Source organism: Brienomyrus brachyistius, unplaced genomic scaffold (assembly GCF_023856365.1).
Source record: "Brienomyrus brachyistius isolate T26 unplaced genomic scaffold, BBRACH_0.4 scaffold33, whole genome shotgun sequence".
NCBI classification, from domain to species: Eukaryota; Metazoa; Chordata; class Actinopteri; order Osteoglossiformes; family Mormyridae; genus Brienomyrus; species Brienomyrus brachyistius.
In genome coordinates, this window is record NW_026042308.1 from 2,093,425 (window position 1) to 2,113,078 (window position 19,654).

The 19,654-nt window shown below is 46.9% G+C and overlaps 1 protein-coding gene across 1 annotated transcript in view; it reads left to right on the plus strand.

Moving 5' to 3' along the window:
* Window positions 1-19,654, plus strand: part of LOC125721465 (NACHT, LRR and PYD domains-containing protein 12-like) — a 338,153-nt gene that overhangs the window by 313,333 nt on the left and 5,166 nt on the right. Inside the window, exons 5-9 of the mRNA XM_048997390.1 lie at window positions 1,542-1,655; window positions 8,870-8,933; window positions 9,117-9,345; window positions 9,966-11,676; window positions 19,459-19,632. Coding sequence (XP_048853347.1) covers window positions 1,542-1,655; window positions 8,870-8,933; window positions 9,117-9,345; window positions 9,966-11,676; window positions 19,459-19,632 — 2,292 coding nt within the window. The remainder of the gene's footprint in view (window positions 1-1,541; window positions 1,656-8,869; window positions 8,934-9,116; window positions 9,346-9,965; window positions 11,677-19,458; window positions 19,633-19,654) is intronic.

Below are 19,654 nucleotides of genomic sequence, written 5' to 3' on the forward strand. Positions count from 1 at the left end.
TAAATGTGCATTTAAACAAACACTGTTATTGACATTCAGACTCTCAGTCAAATGGCACAGAGACACATACAAGCTATGAGGAAATAACATATTTATAATGAATGCACCAATTTTTACCTTTAACAGATTCCATCACCTTGAGAATTTAAACAAAAGTTTTGTCTGTATTCTATATAAATAACATCTGAGGTAAATGGATGAGGATTACTGTAAAACCTGGCTTTCTGCGAGCTGGAATTGGAAGTTATTTAATCGCAAAGTGGATTTTAAATTTCAGTCTGGAGCACAGAGCTGGAAAACACTGGTTTGCCTGCCCCCCCCCCCCCCCCCCCCCGCATGTCCATTAAAGAATGACTCAGCAATAGATTGTCAACATGTGAGACGGATGCTTCTGTGTTAATAAATAATTTCATTCTCATGAATCCATTAGATTATGCTCAGACTAAGACTTCAGTTTAACATGTTTAATGGAACAATGTGGCTTAATAATGAACCAGTATCATCAGACAAAACAGAGAAAGACTATTGGTTTCTTTGCCAAAGGTGAGAATTAAATTTTGCTGATTCAGTGCAAAAATAAGTAAACATTTTTAGAAGTGAATGAAATTTCTGTAGGATAACAAGTTTAAAAAGTACACAGAACACAAAGAAAATATCCTGAAAATACCATATAGTTCAGTAAATAAATATAGATAAAAAATTTTAAATGGTTAAAAATGGGACGTTAAGGCTGGCTGTGGGGGCTGCACATCGACAGCAGGCATTGTGGTGTCTAACGGCAGCAGGCAGGAAAGATCCCCAGTAGCGCTTCTTACCTCACGGTGGGGGGATGAGCCGGTGGCTGAAGGTGCCCCAAGATAGCGCCCCCTGGAGCCTCGGCTGGGTTATGGACCGGGCCAGTGGGGCCAGTGCCCTGGGGCCTCAGGACATTAGAAGCTGTGAGTGGCAACATTAATAGTGCAAGCCATGAAATGCGCCCCCCTGTGGGGTGTAAGAGAAAGAGCCCTGAGAGGTAACAGTGTTACAGCCCACTAGCATGCATGTCTCTCTGGGTCTATAGTCAGACCAGAACATAAAAGTAAACTGGGCTCCTAGCTGGGGCTGGTCAGTGGGCAGCACTTTAATATGTGTAGCTTAATAAAAAGACCTCGCCATCTTCTGTCTTCTCCGTCTTCTTCCACAATCAGCCAGTTCTTTTATACTAGAGGCGAGTAACAGACCATCCCTCCTATACAAAATGGCCACATAACAAAACTAAACAAACAAACAAAAACATATATAAACAGGTAAAAAGGAACATCAGTCAAGTCTAGTTATGGAGGTTTTTAACGGTCATACTAAAAGTTTCATATAATATCTAAATTTTAGATGAGACAATTTCCTTAACAGCTGACTGTAAATAAGTCTGTTTACATCAAGAGCTTCACAGCATATCAAAGTACATGAAGGCAGAGCAGAAAGATAAACAGCAGTGTGATGCCGTCCCCATTGTATGAATTATATTTATACCATGAGGATTTGTTTCCTCTCGCTGCCCACAGTGTCCTGATGAAGAGAGCAGACTCCCCTGTACCCAGCTGTGTTTCCATGAAGAGTGACTGGTCAATGGGCCCCCCAGATAACTTCAGAGAGGGACCTTTTCCTACAGACCAAAGGTAAATGTGCATTTAAACAAACACTGTTAATGACATTCAGACTCTCAGTCAAATGGCACAGAGACACATACAAGCTATGAGGAAATAACATATTTATAATGAATGCACCAATTTTTACCTTTAACAGATTCCATCACCTTGAGAATTTAAACAAAAGTTTTGTCTGTATTCTATATAAATACCATCTGAGGTAAATGGATGAGGATTACTGTAAAACCTGACTTTCTGCGAGCCGGAATTGGAAGTTATTTAATTGCAAAGTGGATTTTAAATTTCAGTCCTCAGCACAGAGCTGGAAAAAACTGGTTTGCCTGTTACCCCCCTGCATGTCCATTAAAGAATGACTCGACAATAGATTGTCGTCTCGTGAGATGGATGTTTCTGTTTTGATAACAAATAATTTCACTCTCATGAACTCATTAGATCATATTCAGACGAAGGCTTTAGTTTAACATGTTTAGTCAAACTGTGTGGCTTAAACAATAAACTACTATCATCAGACAAAAAAAGAGAAAGACTATTGGTTTCTTTGCCAAAGGTGACGTTTAAATACTTGCTGATTCAGATCATAATTAATGTGACACTGTAGTGGTTCTCATCCCCTGAGTATAAAATAAGATTATTTGTTGATCCAAGAGGGGAAATTCTCTTGTGTTCAGCAGCAAAGTGTTATGTTATTTATATGATTAAAAACAGAGAGCAGCTTTTACCACATTAAAAATGGGACGTTAAGGCTGGCTGTGGGGGCTGCACATCGACAGCAGGCATTGTGGTGTCTAACGGCAGCAGGCAGGAAAGATCCCCAGTAGCGCTTCTTAGCTCACGGTGGGGGAATGAGCCGGAGGCTGAAGGTGCCCCAAGATAGCGCCTCCTGGAGCCTCGGCTGGGTTATGGACCGGGCCAGTGGGGCCAGTGCCCTGAGGCCTCAGGATATTACAAGCTGTGAGTGGCAACATTTATAGTGCAAGCCATGAAATGCACCCCCCTGTGGGGTGTAACAGAAAGAGCCCTGAGAGGTAACAGTGTTACAGCCCACTAGCATGCATGTCTCTCTGGGTCTATAGTCAGGCCACAGGGCACTTGGTACACGCCAGCCGCCTGGGGTAGTTGGTACATGCCAGCCGCCTGGGACACTTGCCACACGCCAGCCGCCTGGGGCACTTGGCAGACGCCTGCCGCCTGGGGTAGTTGGTATACGCCGGCTGCCTGGGGTAGTTGGTACATGCCAGCCACCTGGGACACTTGGTACACGCCAGCCGCCTGGGGTAGTTGGTACATGCCAGCCACCTGGGACACTTGGCACACGCCAGCTGCCTGGGGTAGTTGGTATACGCCGGCTGCCTGGGGTAGTTGGTACACGCCAGCCGCCTGGGACACTTGGCAGACGCCTGCCGCCTGGGGTAGTTGGTACATTCCAGCCACCTGGGACACTTGGCACACGCCAGCTGCCTGGGGTAGTTGGTACACGCCGGCTGCCTGGGGTAGTTGGTACATGCCAGCCGCCTGGGGCACTTGGTATATGCCGGCTGCCTGGGGTAGTTGGTACACGCCGGCTGCCTGGGGTAGTTGGTACATGCCAGCCACCTGGGACACTTGGCACACGCCAGCTGCCTGGGGTAGTTGGTATACGCCGGCTGCCTGGGGTAGTTGGTACATGCCAGCCATTCTTTTATTGTCATAATTACAGTTAAAATAGAAGCACAATCATGCAGGACATGGGAACAAGTTAAAGCAAAGTACAAACACGGCATTTCATTCATATGTACATATATATATATATATATATATATGTACATATGAATGAAATGCCGTGTTTGTACTTTACTTTAACTTGTTCCCATGTCCTGCATGATTGTGCTTCTATTTTAACTGTAATTATGACAATAAAAGAATGATGAAACACTGGAACCATAATACTACATTCAAGTGATAAATACAATAACTAAAACCTACTTTAATACACGTTTAATTTGTCGGACACTATTTGCCAGCCGTCTTTTCTGGTTTTGGTCACTTTTGATGCGTTTCCTTTAGTACATATTAAATCTTTGAATTCGTCATACCCTCTAATAAAAGGTCCTGCTCGGATTGCCTGAAAAATTGCTCCCTGTTTTTTGACGTTTTGCGGAAGCCAATGATCTCATCCAACGAAACAATCTTTTGGGAATCTGTTCCCACACGACAGACGTTCTTTGAGACAGAGTTTAACTAAGCGAGACAGTTCACCTGGTCCGGACCAAACTTGTTCACGCACCTAAGTTACCATAGCAGCTCAGCTGGGATTAATTTAAGACACGTTGATGGAACGGAATTCTCACTTAAATGAGCCAGACTTGTCAAAATAAGTCATACTTTCCCCCCAGCAGGCGTGACCAACAGCATTACAGCCGCGGAGGGCGACCCGGAGCGTTACGGCCGCGGAGGGCGACCCAGAGCGTTACGGCCGCGGAGGGCGACCCAGAGCGTTACGGCCGCTGAGGGCGACCCAGAGCGTTACGGCCGCGGAGGGCGACCCAGAGCGTTACGGCCGCGGAGGGCGACCCAGAGCGTTACGGCCGCGGAGGGCGACCCAGAGCGTTACGGCCGCGGAGGGCGACCCAGAGCGTTACGGCCGCGGAGGGCGACCCAGAGCGTTACGGCCGCGGAGGGCGACCCAGAACGTTACGGACGCGGAGGGCGACCCAGAGTGTTACGGCCGCGGAGGGCGACCCAGAGTGTTACGGCCGCGGAGGGCGACCCAGAGCGTTACGGCCGCGGAGGGCGACCCAGATTGTTCCGACTGAGGCTGTGCTGCCGTTCACTAGCATCCGGTCCGAGTATGCAGATGGAGGGGGCCGCAAGAGTCGGAACTCTGACCTGGAGGTAGCCATCGAGCTCCTAAAGCGCGCAGCCCTTCCAGGCCCTGTCAGCTCTCAGGCTGTCTGCCCTGCATGCGCAGCTGGGCCAGTTACGCAGCTGCAGATAAGAGGTCTGGTGTGTTCCTCTGCCAGACTCTGCCCTGCCACGTCAGGAGGAAGTCTAACTGCCCCCCCATCCTTTGTTCCTCCCCGATGTGCCTCTAGCTGCCCAGATCAGCCCCTGGCAGAGTTACAGCCTGTGTTATAGCTCGTCACAGTGTGTATGACTTGTGCTGATCTCTCTATGGCACCGGCAGATACTGTGTTTGTCTTGGGTTGCGCCTGTGGTAATGGACACCGGGGGGCGCTATAGCACTGGCAGATACTGTGTTTGCCTTGGGTTGCGCCTGTGGTAATGGACACCGGGGGGCGCTATAGCACCAGCAGATACTGTGTTTGTCTTGGGTTGCGCCTGTGGTAATGGACACCGGGGGGCGCTATAGCACCGGCAGATACTGTGTTTGTCTTGGGTTACGCCTGTGGTAATGGACACCGGGGGGCGCTATAGCACCGGCAGATACTGTGTTTGTCTTGGGTTACGCCTGTGGTAATGGACACCAGGAGGCGCTATAGCACCAGCAGATACTGTGTTTGTCTTGGGTTGCGCCTGTGGTAATGGACACCGGGGGGCGTTATAGCACCGGCAGATACTGTGTTTGTCTTGGGCTGCGCCTGTGGTAATGGACACCGGGGGGTGCTATAGCACCGGCAGATACTGTGTTTGTCTTGGGTTACGCCTGTGGTAATGGACACCAGGAGGCGCTATAGCACCGGCAGATACTGTGTTTGTCTTGGGTTACGCCTGTGGTAATGGACACCAGGAGGCGCTATAGCACCAGCAGATACTGTGTTTGTCTTGGGTTGCGCCTGTGGTAATGGACACCGGGGGGCGTTATAGCACCGGCAGATACTGTGTTTGTCTTGGGTTGCGCCTGTGGTAATGGACACCGGGGGGCGTTATAGCACCGGCAGATACTGTGTTTGTCTTGGGTTGCGCCTGTGGTAATGGACACCGGGGGGCGCAATAGCACCGGCAGATACTGTGTTTGTCTTGGGTTGCGCCTGTGGTAATGGACACCAGGGGGCGCTATAGCACCGGCAGATACTGTGTTTGTCTTGGGTTGCGCCTGTGGTAATGGACACTGGGGGGCGCTATAGCACCGGCAGATACTGTGTTTGCCTTGTGTTGCGCCTGTGGTAATGGACACTGGGGGGCGCTATAGCACCGGCAGATACTGTGTTTGTCTTGGGTTGCGCCTGTGGTAATGGACACTGGGGGGCGCTATAGCACCGGCAGATACTGTGTTTGTCTTGGGTTGCGCCTGTGCTAATGGACACCGGGGGGCGCTATAGCACCGGCAGATACTGTGTTTGCCTTGGGTTGCGCCTGTGGTAATGGACACCGGGGGGCGCTATAGCACCGGCAGATACTGTGTTTGCCTTGGGCTGCGCCTGTGGTAATGGACACTGGGGGGCGGTATAGCACCGGCAGATACTGTGTTTGCCTTGTGTTGCGCCTGTGGTAATGGACACTGGGGGGCGGTATAGCACCGGCAGATACTGTGTTTGCCTTGGGTTGCGCCTGTGGTAATGGACACCGGGGGACTCTATAGCACCGGCAGATACTGTGTTTGCCTTGGGTTGCGCCTGTGGTAATGGACACCGGGGGGCGCTGGGCCCCGACAGCTGGGTGGTGTAAGCTGAGAGGCCTGCCTCCGCTCATACTGCTCGCTCCCCTTCCCACCCACTCTCACGCTTCCCCCTGTCCCCGGTCAGCACATCCCCATCACATCCTAATGGGATAAGAACGTTCTGAAGGTCTTAGGCAGCATCACCAGCACTTAAGTTCATGGACAGCTGTGTGTATGTTTTCCCTCACTGCTGCTGGCTGACAGACAAACGATGACCCCTGAAGCGGTTAGTATTCTGTAAGACAGTAGGACATACTAGATTGAGTGGCGCACGCTGATGACATCATGCACATTATGTCCACTGGGATGGAGAACAGGTGCAGGATGATGATGCGTAATGTTTCATCATATTTAGGCAGCAGTATCACTCCGGCTAGTGGGGGCCCGGGGACCAGCTGGTACAGAAGCGGGGAGGCAGTGATGCGGGCAACAAGCTGATAGGCGCCCCCCCCCCCGTTTGACGCTCCCTGCTCACCTGCGAGTCCCAGGCCGGCGCGGCTGTGGGCCAGTCGCTCACAGAGCAGGCAGCTCCATTGATAAACAAAGCAGAGCCTTATTGAGGGGTGGGGTAGCAGGGGAGATTCACTGTTTGCTGGTTGCATAGGAAGTTATAGGGGGGGTAACCCTGTAGGTGCTGAAGGACAGATTCGGCCCATTAGCCCTGTAGGTGCTGAATTTAACCAACAAGCTATTTAACCAGTTTCTTGACTGAGGATTGTGAATCAGATGCTGGTATTTAGCTCTGCTAATCAGGTGAATCACTGTAAATGTCACTGGGTACAAAGGGCTGCATAGAAAACTGTCCTTCCTGCCTGCTGTGTCTCTGTGTGCTGGAGCCTGATGTCACTGGTTCTCTTCTGCTGTCATGAGAGAATCAGGAAGCCGCCCCAGTGAATAAAGCTTAACATGGCAGATACATCTTTCCAAACTACAACCCCGATTCCAAAAATGTTGGGACGTTCTGCAAATTGTAAATAAAAACATAATGCAGTGATATGGAAATCTGATGAACCTGTATTTTATTCATAACAGAACAGAAAACATATCAAATGTTCAAACTGAGAAAATGCATCATCGTAAGGAAAAATTTTGAATGTCGCAGCAGCAACACATCTCACAAAAGTTGGGACAAGGCCATGTTTACCACTGTGTGGCATCTCCTCTTCTTTTAACAACAGTCTGTAAATGTCTGGGGACTGAGGAGATCAGTTGTCTGAGTTTTGGGAGAGGAATGTTGTCCCATTCTTGTCTGATACAGGATTCTAGTTGCTGAACTGTCCTAGATCTTCTGTGTCATATTTTTAGTTTTATGATGCACCAAATGTTCTCAATGGCTGGAAGATGTGGACCGCTGGTAGGCCAGTTCAGTACCCGGACCCTTCTTCTACGAATCCATCATGTTGTAATTGATGCAGTGTGTGGTTTGGCATTGTCATGTGGGAAAATGCAAGGTCTTCACTGAAAGAGACGTCGTCTGGATGGGAGCATCTGTTGCTCTAGGACCTGGATATACCTTTCAGCATTGATGGTGCCTTTCCAGATATGCAGGCTGCCCCTGCCATATGTACTAATGCACCCCCACACCATCAGAGATGCTGGCTTTTGAACTGAGTGCTGATAACACGCTGGGTGGTCCTTCTCCTCTTTAGTCCGGATGACATGGTGTCCCTGGTTTCCAAAAAGAATTTCAAATTTAGATTCGACTGACCACAGAACAGTTTTCCACTCAGCCGCAGTCCATTTTAAATGAGCTTTGGCCCAGAGACGACGTCGGTGATTCTGGATCATCTTCATATACGGCTTCTTCTTTGGATGATAGAGTTTTAACTGGCATCTGTGCATGGCAGCGCGAATTGTGTTCACTGACAATGTTTGTGGGAAATATTCCTGAGCCTATTTATTGATTCCATTACAGAATCATGCCTGTTTGTGATGCAGTGCTGCCTAAGGGCCAAACTATCACAGGCATCTAGTCTGGTTTTTCACAGAGATTTCTCCAGATTCTCAGAATCATTTGATTGCATTATGTGCTGTAGATGATGAAATATTCAACCTCTTTGCAGTTTTATACTGAGGAACTTCTTTCTGAAATTGCTCCACTATTTGTCAGTGCAGTATTAGGGGTATTGTGACCCTCTGCCCATCTTTACTTCAGAGAGACACTGCAGCTCTAAGATGCTCTTTTCATACCCAGTCATGTTACTCACCTGTTGCCAATTGACATAATTATTTGCAAATTGTTCCTCCAGCTTTTGGGTTTTTGTACCACTAACTTTTCCAGCCTCCTATTGCCCCCCTCCCAACTTTTTTGAGACGTGTTGCTGTCATGAAATTCAAAATCAGCCAATATTTTTCATGAAATAGCGAAATGTCTCAGTTTAAACATTTGATATGTTTTCTATACTTTCTTATGAATATAATACAGGTTTATGAGATTTCCATATCATTGCATTCTGTTTTTATTTACAATTTGCACAATCTCCCAACTTTTTGGAATTGGTGTTGTAATATAACACAATGTTATTCTTTATCTGCAGTAACAGCAATTTTAATGGGGAACTTTTCAGTCTTTCTGTTACATTTGTGTAGATGAATTGAGGACTTTATGTTTCTGCCTAATTCACAGAGACCAAATGGAAGAATGCAGTTCAGATCTACATGATAAATCGGGTTTATCATCCATACTGAAGGTTTGCATTTATTGCTGATATATATTTTCTTTGCTGTTATGTCAATTAGCTTATATTTTATACAGCTGTATAATAAGAAATTCATCATCTTAAAGAAAATATGTTTTAATCTATGATTCACAAGTGAAACTCTGAAAAGGTTTGGTGTAAGTAGCAATAATTAACTCTGACTGTTTATTTTAGTCGCTAGAGGAAAAAGCCATGAAGTTCCTAAAGGAGGAACTGAAGACATTTGTGAGGTACCTAGATCAGAATTACCCAGAATGCTCTGAGCCTCAGCTGGAGGAGGACAATGACCTGGACAGTGATGGTCAGATGCAGAAGACCAGTGTTAGAGAGGTAGCTCTGAAGATAACACTGTACATCCTGAGGACCATGAAGCAAGATGATCTTGCTGACCTGCTGGACAAGAGTAAGAACTTTATAACATTATGTACATGTACAATATTGTGTAAAAGTCTTAGGCAGCCAAAGAAAAGGATGTTTAAATGGTCTTCATGTTGGTGTAGAACTACTATAATATGTATGTCAAAGTGTGTTTGCCATTTCAGAACCTCTCCCAACATCAGCCTAATATTTCATGCAGTATATCCATGTATTTTTTTACTTGACCACTAGCACAGCTTATGTGGCTGATCAATATCTCCTTGAGTTTTAAATTAATTTAATTAATTCATGAAGTGAGCTGGTGGTGAAATTTAACAAATACATGGACTGGCTGTGGTGCCCCTGAGGAGAGGTTCGGGAAATGAAAAGGGGTTTTGTGTTTTTTTTTGGTTCTGAGCAGATATACACTTACTACCCAGATAAATGGCTTTAAACATTTCCTTTGGCTGCCTAAGGCTTATTCACGGTCCTGTATGCGGTGTTCCAGTAAAATACGCATGATAAAACTTTCAGTTTCACATTCACAGTCACAGGGAAATATCTGGATATGTATGTGTGAAGAAGTGTGTTTTTGGAAAATATTCTTCCTCATACTGGTCAGGATCATGGTGAGAATTAGTGCATTTTCCTCTCATTTCTTTTCAGGAAAGCTCATGCTACAGGAAATCAAAGCTAAACTTAAGAAGCAATGTGAGTGTGTATTTGAAGGGAAAGCTAAGGAAGGACAGCCAACACTTCTCAGTGAGATTTACACAGAACTCTACATAACTGAAGGTGGGACTGGAGCAGTCAATGATGAACATGAAGTGAGACAGATTGAAACAGCATCCAAGAAAAGGCGAACAGAAGATACTACAGTCAAGTGCAATGATATATTTAAACCCTTATGTGGGCGTGAGACACCTATCAGAACTGTACTCACTAAAGGGATGGCAGGTATCGGGAAAACAGTCTCTGTGCAGAAATTTATTCTCGACTGGGCAGAAGGAAAAGCAAACCAGGATGTTCACTTCATATTTGCTCTTCCTTTCCGGGACCTGAATTTGATTAAGGGTGAATACAGTCTGATTGAACTGCTTCACCACTTTGTCCCAGAACTGAAATCATTTCAATCCACTGACCTGTTTAGCTCCAAAGTCTTGTTCATCTTTGATGGTCTGGATGAGTGTCGCCTTCCTCTCGATTTTCAGAACAATGAGAGCTGGTTTGATGTAACAAAGAAAACGTCTCTGGATGTGCTATTGACTAACCTCATTAAGGGGAATCTGCTCCCATCCGCTCTCCTCTGGATAACCTCCCGGCCAGCAGCAACCAATCAGATACCTGCTAAGTGTGTCCACCAGGTGACAGAGATACGAGGGTTCAGTGATGCACAGAAGGAGGAGTATTTCAAGAAGAGATTTGATGATCAGAGCCTGGCCAGCAGGATTATCACACATGTGAAATCATCAAGGAGCCTCTTCATCATGTGCCACATACCTGTGTTCTGCTGGATTTCAGCCACTGTGCTTAAGAGGCTTTTTAGTGAGATTGACAGGGGAGAAATTCCAAGGACTCTGACTGAAATGTACACACACTTCCTGATCTTTCAGACAAGTGTAAAAAATGACAAGTATATGAAAAACCATGAAACTAAGCTTAAAGAATACAGCAAGGAATTCCTTTTGACACTTGGTGAACTTGCTTTTGACAACCTTGAGAAAGGCAATCTCATATTTTATGAGCAAGATCTGACAGAGAATGGCATTGATGTCAGTGAAGCTTCAGTTTACTCTGGAGTGTGCACAGAAGTCTTTAAAGAGGAGTATGGGTTGTACCAGGAGAAGGTGTACTGCTTTGTGCATCTGAGCATCCAGGAGTATCTCGCTGCTTTATATGTGTTTCTGTCAAACTCATCAGCTGACCTGCTGAAGACTGCAGTGGATCAGGCATTAGAGAGCAAGAATGGACACTTGGACCTCTACCTCCGCTTCCTCCTGGGCCTCTCAACAGACTCCAGTAAGACTCTGTTACAAAGGCTACTGGGGCCGACAAGAATCACCTCACATATCATTAAGGATACAGCCCAGTACATCAAGGGGAAAATAAAGGAGAATTTATCTCCAGAAAGGACCATCAATCTGTTCCACTGTCTGACTGAATTGGGTGACAATTCTCTAGTAGAGGAAGTACAAAGATACCTGAATTCAGGAAACATTTCAGCAGATGACCTCTCACCTGCACAGTACTCAGCTCTGGCCTTTGTGATGCTGATGTCCGATGAGGAGCTGGATGTGTTTGACCTGAAGAAATACATCAGACGAGATAAACAGCACTGCAGGCTGCTGCCTGTGGTCAAGAACTCCAGGACGGCTCTGTAAGTGACGTGGGGATGGGAAATCATGTCTGGTCTGGCAGTAATACATGAATATTGTTTGAAATGTGTAATATATATTATATATTTCTCCTCATGGATTAATAAGTGAGTTTTATTTTGGTAATCACAGCTATAGCTGATGTATAGCAGTAGCTAATCTTGACCACAGACTTTATAATGACTGAAGGTAGTGATGTCACTTTTTGTTTGTTACTACGTTTCCATTCCCATCCAGTCTGCCTTCTGATCACAGCACAGCATCCTAACCTGCTATAGAAACAGTGAGGGCTCTTTATCCACAGGGTGTATCAGTGGTATGTGAGTGTTATTGTCAGCAGGCGTGTTCATGTGATGGAGCCCAGAGCTGGGAGCTTCCGTATGACTGCTGTCTCTGGCTGCTCACTGGCGCCCTCTGCTGGCCTCAGCTGCACCTTGCTGAGGATGTGACGACACATGTAGTCTGGCAGACATAAACAAACATTGTTTAAAATATAAAATTAATATGTATATATGTAATTTATTTCCCCTCTTTTATCAACAAGGTTCCTTTTTAACCTAGTTTATATTAACTGAAGGTAGTGATGTAGTAAAAACAAAAAGACAAGATTTCCACGACCATCATTTGTGTAACAAATAACCAAAGATACAACATCATACAGAATGGTCCAGTTATCATTAATAGTGGGAAAACCACTCATATTTGTTTCAGTTCTGGATGCTGTAGGAAGCATTTCTGTAAATACTGGGTGTGGTGCGTGACTCTCTGGGTTCAGACTTTGTGTTCATAAGCGGAAGGTCGCTGGTTCAGATCTCTTGGCCGGCAGAGTGATGTCATCACTGGGTCCTTGAGCTGCAGGGGTGCTGGATGCTGGCCGATCCTGCGCTGCGACCCCCAAACTTTCTCTCACCTGTATAGGTGTCAGCGTGTCCCCAAGATGGGTGGGGCGAAAAGACAATTTCCCAATGGGGGTGAATGAAGTATCATTATTCATAAATCATTCAAACAAACATTTTTCTAAAAGCCTATTTCACAGGACTGATAGCTTTCCAATTAGTGTATAGTTGGTTAGGGCTGGGCGATAAGTAAAAAAATGTGTATGTGTCATTTAGTATAAAAATATCGCAATAAACAATCATTTTGAGTCCTCCCCCCAAACACTGAGTGCAATTTCAGTTCAGTTCAGATTTATTTGTATAGTGTATTTTCACAACATTACATCATCTCAAAGCACTTTACAGCATCCCTGCCCAAAGTCCCCAGTGAGCAAGTCAGAGGGGACAGTGGCAAGGAAAAACTCCCTAGAAAGAAGAATCCTTGGGAGGAACCAGACTGAAAGGGGGAGCCCATCCTCCAGGGGGCAGCAGAGGAAGCCCTAACCCTCACCAGACTCAAAGGGGGAGCCCATCCTCCAGGGGGCAGCAGAGGAAGTCCTAACCCTAACCAGACTCAAAGGGGGAGCCCATCCTCCAGGGGGCAGCAGAGGAAGTCCTAACCCTAACCAGACTCAAAGGGGGAGCCCATCCTCCAGGGGGCAGCAGCAGGCCAGAAGGACGTCACAGGTAGTGGAGACGTCGCAGGCAGCAGGGTAGGCAGGATATCTTGAAAATGTGGGGTCTCCAGGCAGCACAGCCCAGGGGGATTAGGGGAAATAAAATGTGCAGTTAGCCAAAGTAGGGGAGACTAGAGGCAGTGCAAACAGTTAGGTGAGTGCAGTATGTAAGCTCCGGCAGATATGGCTATGGCAGCATAAGTAGGAGGGAGAGGCAGGTGGGAACGCAGGCATGGGGAGTCCCTGAATGTCAGCACTCCAATTCCACAAGGGAGTGTGAAGCTAAAGTGACAGACTGACAGTTCAGTTTATCCAAAGCCAATGGCACCGATCCCCACCCAGCTCTACACCTCACACTATAGGTCTGACTGGGAGTGAGCAGTTAGCTAGAGCTAGAACTAGAGTCCCTATAAGCTAAACTAAACAGGTGTGATTTTAGTCTAGACTTGAATATTGAAAGTCAGCCTGAATCCTGCAGATCCGCTGGAAGACTATTCCACAGCTGAAGAGCTCTATAAGAGAAAGCTCTGCAGCCTGCCGTAGCTCTTTCTGCCCTGGGTACTAACAGATATCCTGCTCTTTATGATGGAAGAAAGCCAGGAGGGTTGTATAAGGCCAGCAGGTTACTAAGGTATTCTGGTGCAAGGCCATTCAGTGTTTTATAAATCAATAGCAGTATTTTGTAGTTAATCCGAGACTTAACTGGAAGCCAGTGAAGGGAGCATAGAACAGGGCTAATATAATCACATTTATTAGTGTTTGTAAGAACTCTGGCTGCTGCATTTTGTACCAGCTGAAGTTTATGTGAGGATCCAGATGGGCACCCAGAAAGGAAGGCATTACAGTATCCAGCCTGGAAGTTATAAAGGTGTTAGTGTTTCCGCTTCATGAAAGGAGAGCATCTTCCGAAGCTTGGCGAGGTTCCGTACATGATAGAACAGAGCTTTAGTGATGCTTTTTATATGAGCATCGAAACATAAATCTGAATCAACCAGAACACCAAGATCTCTGACCACTGTGTTAGGTTGGGTAGGAAGACCACCAAGGTTGAGGTTGTCAAACTTATTTCGAGCCGCCTTCGGACCAGTTAACAGTACTTCTGTTTTTCTGTGTTTAACATAAATAAATTATTTGCCATCCAGCACCGGATATCTAGTCGACAGTCTTCTAACCGAGAGCTGTGATGCATCATCCGGCTTAACAGATATATATATAACTGTGTATCATCAGTAAAACAATGAAACCCAACACCATGATTTCTGATGTGACCAATATATACAGTGTACAGTAGCGGCCCAGCACTGATCCCTGAGGGACACCATTGTAGGAATATTTAGCTCAGGTAAATTTTAATATCTCCAACAATATGTTTTGAAAATAATTACATTTGAATTAATCATTATTTAATGATGTTTATGAACTAATTGTTATGCCGAATGGTTGGTTCCTCCAAACTCAATTACGAATCCCCGTGAGTCTGTTAATGTGAGACTTACATGGGATTCACTAGTTACCAGTATCGCTTAGTAACCTGGGTTAGAAGGTTCGTCCAGCGAGCTGCATCACCAGGTAATGTAAACGATCGGTAGCGAAGCTCCCCTCACGGCCGATGAGAGAGAGTCTCACGATATTTCAGTCGAGTTTGAGGTTTTAGAGCTTAGTAGCCAAATCGCACAGAGGCAGGGACTATTGTGAGCACTCAGTGAACAGAGGCTGAAGTGGTGTAAAACTGGAGTGATTTTCCATCGGTTTGATACCAAACATGCCGTACCAGCCTAGCAGTTCACACCGAATACCATCTGTAATGATTAATTAATGATTACTTATATTATGTCATTATGTTATATTACTCACACCAGTCCCTGGTCTAAGTGGTCTAGGTTGCACCTCAGTCAGAGGTTAACCTTTATACAGACATTATATGACATATTCTCATGTCAACAGCACATCTTACCCTTAGGTAGGCGTGGTAGAATACAAAGAGCTTACTAACGGCCACAAAGATCAGATAAGGGCTGCTGAGGAATGTGGAAAAGAAAAGGGGGGGGGGGGGGTTTGTCAGTCAAAGAAAAAGAGTCTTTGAAAGTTAGGACACATTACAAACATAACCTGTCTGTATATTGAGACTAGTAGTCATGGGTAAATAAATATACAGATATACAACAGCCAAACTTAAAAGAAACTTTCTTTAGGGTGTTGGGTGAGTGGTATGTAAGGCAGGATGTCGGGGGAGGGGGTTGTGTGCCAAGTCGAGGGACCCCTGTCCTTGGGGTCCACTCTGCTGTCTGTAGGTCGTTAAAACTTTGAGCAATAAAAGTTGGAGTGCTGGCCCCCTTGTTATCTGTGTGTGTTTAAGTGTGTCTGTGTGTGTGGGGTCACGAACCCCCCTTTGAGGCCTAGGCCAATGTGTGCCTCTCGTACCAGGGTAGGCCTTATCTCAGGCCACCTGGAATTTAAGCTTTGTGATATGTGCATCATTTGTGATCCTACACCAGATTTAAAATGGGTAACCTTAAAAGGGAAATACTGTTCTGCAAAGCAAGCACAGTTTGTGGAAACACGACCATAAAGTCATAAAGCAGGTTAACAGAACTGCTTAGGTTGTTAGAATGAAAGGAAGCTGATTTACTTGTTTGCAGAGTGGATGGGGTCTTGGCAGTATTAAATAATACCTACTTTTCTTTCTAGTAGAATAGATTACTGTAATGCCCTCTTGTCTGTTTCACATCTACAACGGACCCAGAATGCCGCTGGCGGAGTGTTAACATGCACCAGTCACAGGGATCACATCTACAACGGGCCCAGAATGCCGCTGGCGGAGTGTTAACACGCACCAGTCACAGGGATCACATCTACAACGGGCCCAGAATGCCGCTGGCGGAGTGTTAACATGCACCAGTCACAGGGATCACATCTACAACGGGCCCAGAATGCTGCTGGCGGAGTGTTAACATGCACCAGTCACAGGGATCACATCTACAACGGGCCCAGAATGCCGCTGGCGGAGTGTTAACACGCACCAGTCACAGGGATCACATCTACAACGGCCCCAGAATGCCGCTGGCGGAGTGTTAACACGCACCAGTCACAGGGATCACATCTACAACGGGCCCAGAATGCCGCTGGCGGAGTGTTAACACGCACCAGTCACAGGGATCACATCTACAACGGGCCCAGAATGCCGCTGGCAGAGTGTTAACACGCACCAGTCACAGGGATCACATCTACAACGGGCCCAGAATGCCGCTGGCGGAGTGTTAACACGCACCAGTCACAGGGATCACATCTACAACGGGCCCGGAATGCCGCTGGCGGAGTGTTAACACGCACCAGTCACAGGGATCACATCTACAACGGGCCCAGAATGCCGCTGGCGGAGTGTTAACACGCACCAGTCACAGGGATCACATCTACAACGGGCCCGGAATGCCGCTGGCGGAGTGTTAACACGCACCTGTCACATGGATCACATCTACAACGGGCCCAGAATGCCGCTGGCGGAGTGTTAACACGCACCAGTCACAGGGATCACATCTACAACGGGCCCGGAATGCCGCTGGCGGAGTGTTAACACGCACCAGTCACAGGGATCACATCTACAACGGGCCCGGAATGCCGCTGGCGGAGTGTTAACACGCACCAGTCACAGGGATCACATCTACAACGGGCCCGGAATGCCGCTGGCGGAGTGTTAACACGCACCAGTCACAGGGATCACATCTACAACGGGCCCAGAATGCCGCTGGCGGAGTGTTAACACGCACCAGTCACAGGGATCACATCTACAACGGGCCCGGAATGCCGCTGGCGGAGTGTTAACACGCACCAGTCACAGGGATCACATCTACAACGGGCCCGGAATGCCGCTGGCGGAGTGTTAACACGCACCAGTCACAGGGATCACATCTACAACGGGCCCAGAATGCCGCTGGTGGAGTGTTAACACGCACCAGTCACAGGGATCACATCTACAACGGCCCCAGAATGCCGCTGGCGGAGTGTTAACACGCACCAGTCACAGGGATCACATCTACAACGGGCCCAGAATGCCGCTGGCGGAGTGTTAACACGCACCAGTCACAGGGATCACATCTACAACGGGCCCAGAATGCCGCTGGCGGAGTGTTAACACGCACCAGTCACAGGGATCACATCTACAACGGGCCCGGAATGCCGCTGGCGGAGTGTTAACACGCACCAGTCACAGGGATCACATCTACAACGGGCCCAGAATGCCGCTGGCGGAGTGTTAACACGCACCAGTCACAGGGATCACATCTACAACGGGCCCGGAATGCCGCTGGCGGAGTGTTAACACGCACCTGTCACATGGATCACATCTACAACGGGCCCAGAATGCCGCTGGCGGAGTGTTAACACGCACCAGTCACAGGGATCACATCTACAACGGGCCCGGAATGCCGCTGGCGGAGTGTTAACACGCACCAGTCACAGGGATCACATCTACAACGGGCCCGGAATGCCGCTGGCGGAGTGTTAACACGCACCAGTCACAGGGATCACATCTACAACGGGCCCGGAATGCCGCTGGCGGAGTGTTAACACGCACCAGTCACAGGGATCACATCTACAACGGGCCCGGAATGCCGCTGGCGGAGTGTTAACACGCACCTGTCACAGGGATCACATCTACAACGGGCCCAGAATGCCGCTGGCGGAGTGTTAACACGCACCAGTCACAGGGATCACATCTACAACGGGCCCAGAATGCCGCTGGCGGAGTGTTAACACGCACCAGTCACAGGGATCACATCACACCTGCTCTCACATCCCTGCACTGGCTTCCTCTGGCTTCTAGGATTGATTTTAAAGTTCATTTGCTAATTTGTAAATATTTACGTTGTTTAGCTCTGTCCTGCCTCAGTAACATGACTGTAAGGTATGTCCCAGGCAGATCAGGCAGATCATCCGGCAGTAATTTACTGATTATTCCTAAAACCCGGCTGGGGAGGGAGGGGGCAGCTTTTAGTCACTATGGGCCCAAACTCTGAAACTCTCTCCCAGAGAACCTGAGAGCTACTGAATGTCTCAGTACTTTCAAAACTGGGCTGAAAATGCATCTTTTCACCAACGCATATAATAATCTATGATAATCAGTTTTATTATTTTACACATTTATTATTATCAGTAATTGTGGGGCAGGGGGGGTCTCTCCCCCCCAGAAGACACTGAGGCTAGAGGCCCCTATGAGGGAGGGGCCCCTAAAGAGAACATGAGTGGTTAAAGTCCTTTATGATAATATTTTTTGATAGTATTATTTTAATAATGATTGACTGATTGATTCAGATAGATAGATGAGAGAGAGACAGAGAGAGAGAGAGAGAGAGTTGGGAAGCTCAAAATTCCCGCCAGAAAGCTGCACTTAAATGGTTGACATCCTGGCTGCTGACTCAAAGGTAGAAGTTGGTGATGTGACAATACTGAACTTACAAGAATGGCGAACGCATGGTTACTGCAAGGGACAATGCTTGTGAAATTCTGTGCAATGTTTCTTTTTAACTGCCACAGAATCTTAGGCTAGAAAGCTGAACTGAAAGCATGAATGAATCCTTCTGTTATCTTGCTTTGTATGTAGCCTAAGCGTGTTTCCCCAGCAAAGACGATAATCGCCGGTTAGTCACTGTCAGATATCGACACCGGGATACTTGTCTGATTACGCTCATTACCGATAATATCGTCATGTCACCCAGACGTAATTGGTGATTTGACATGTTCCCAGGTATAACAATACAGGGAGAGAAAGGATTTTACTCATGGGATCAGGAATCCAAGTGCCAGTTGCTGCTGCATTAGCTGCTGGGAATGTTCACATCTCCTCCTTTCAGTGATACGTGTCGAGTGTAGGGACACCTGGCAGAAAGATGGCTGAGGACTGTACTGGAAGCACTGGTCTGACTGTTATGGGAGGTTCATGTCCATCTTGTTGTTGATGTGTTCCTATATATTCCTGTATATTCTGTGATTTTTGGCTGGAGCTTGTACTTAATGTTTTTACCTCTAGTTTTGAGCAAAGATGCACTGACTCACAATTAGTGATCATATGACTGCCGCAGATTGTCAGGACGCACAGAACACTGCAGACTATAATTCATTTTGAAGTGTAAGCTGTGCTGCTAATTATACTGAAAACAAATGCTTATTGTAATGCTTTGTATTTTACTAATGTGTAGGATGTGTATATGTCTGTGTCTTAAAGTGTTTTCTGTTTCAGGCTGAACAGCTGTGATCTCATAGATAAACACTGTGAAGTGCTGACTTCAGCTCTCAGATCAAACTCCTCACCCCTGAGAGAGCTGGACCTGAGTGACAATAACCTGAAGGATTCAGGAGTGAAGCTGCTCTCTGCTGCACTGGGGGATTTACACTGCAAACTGGAGATACTGAGGTCAGTATTACTGGGTATTCCA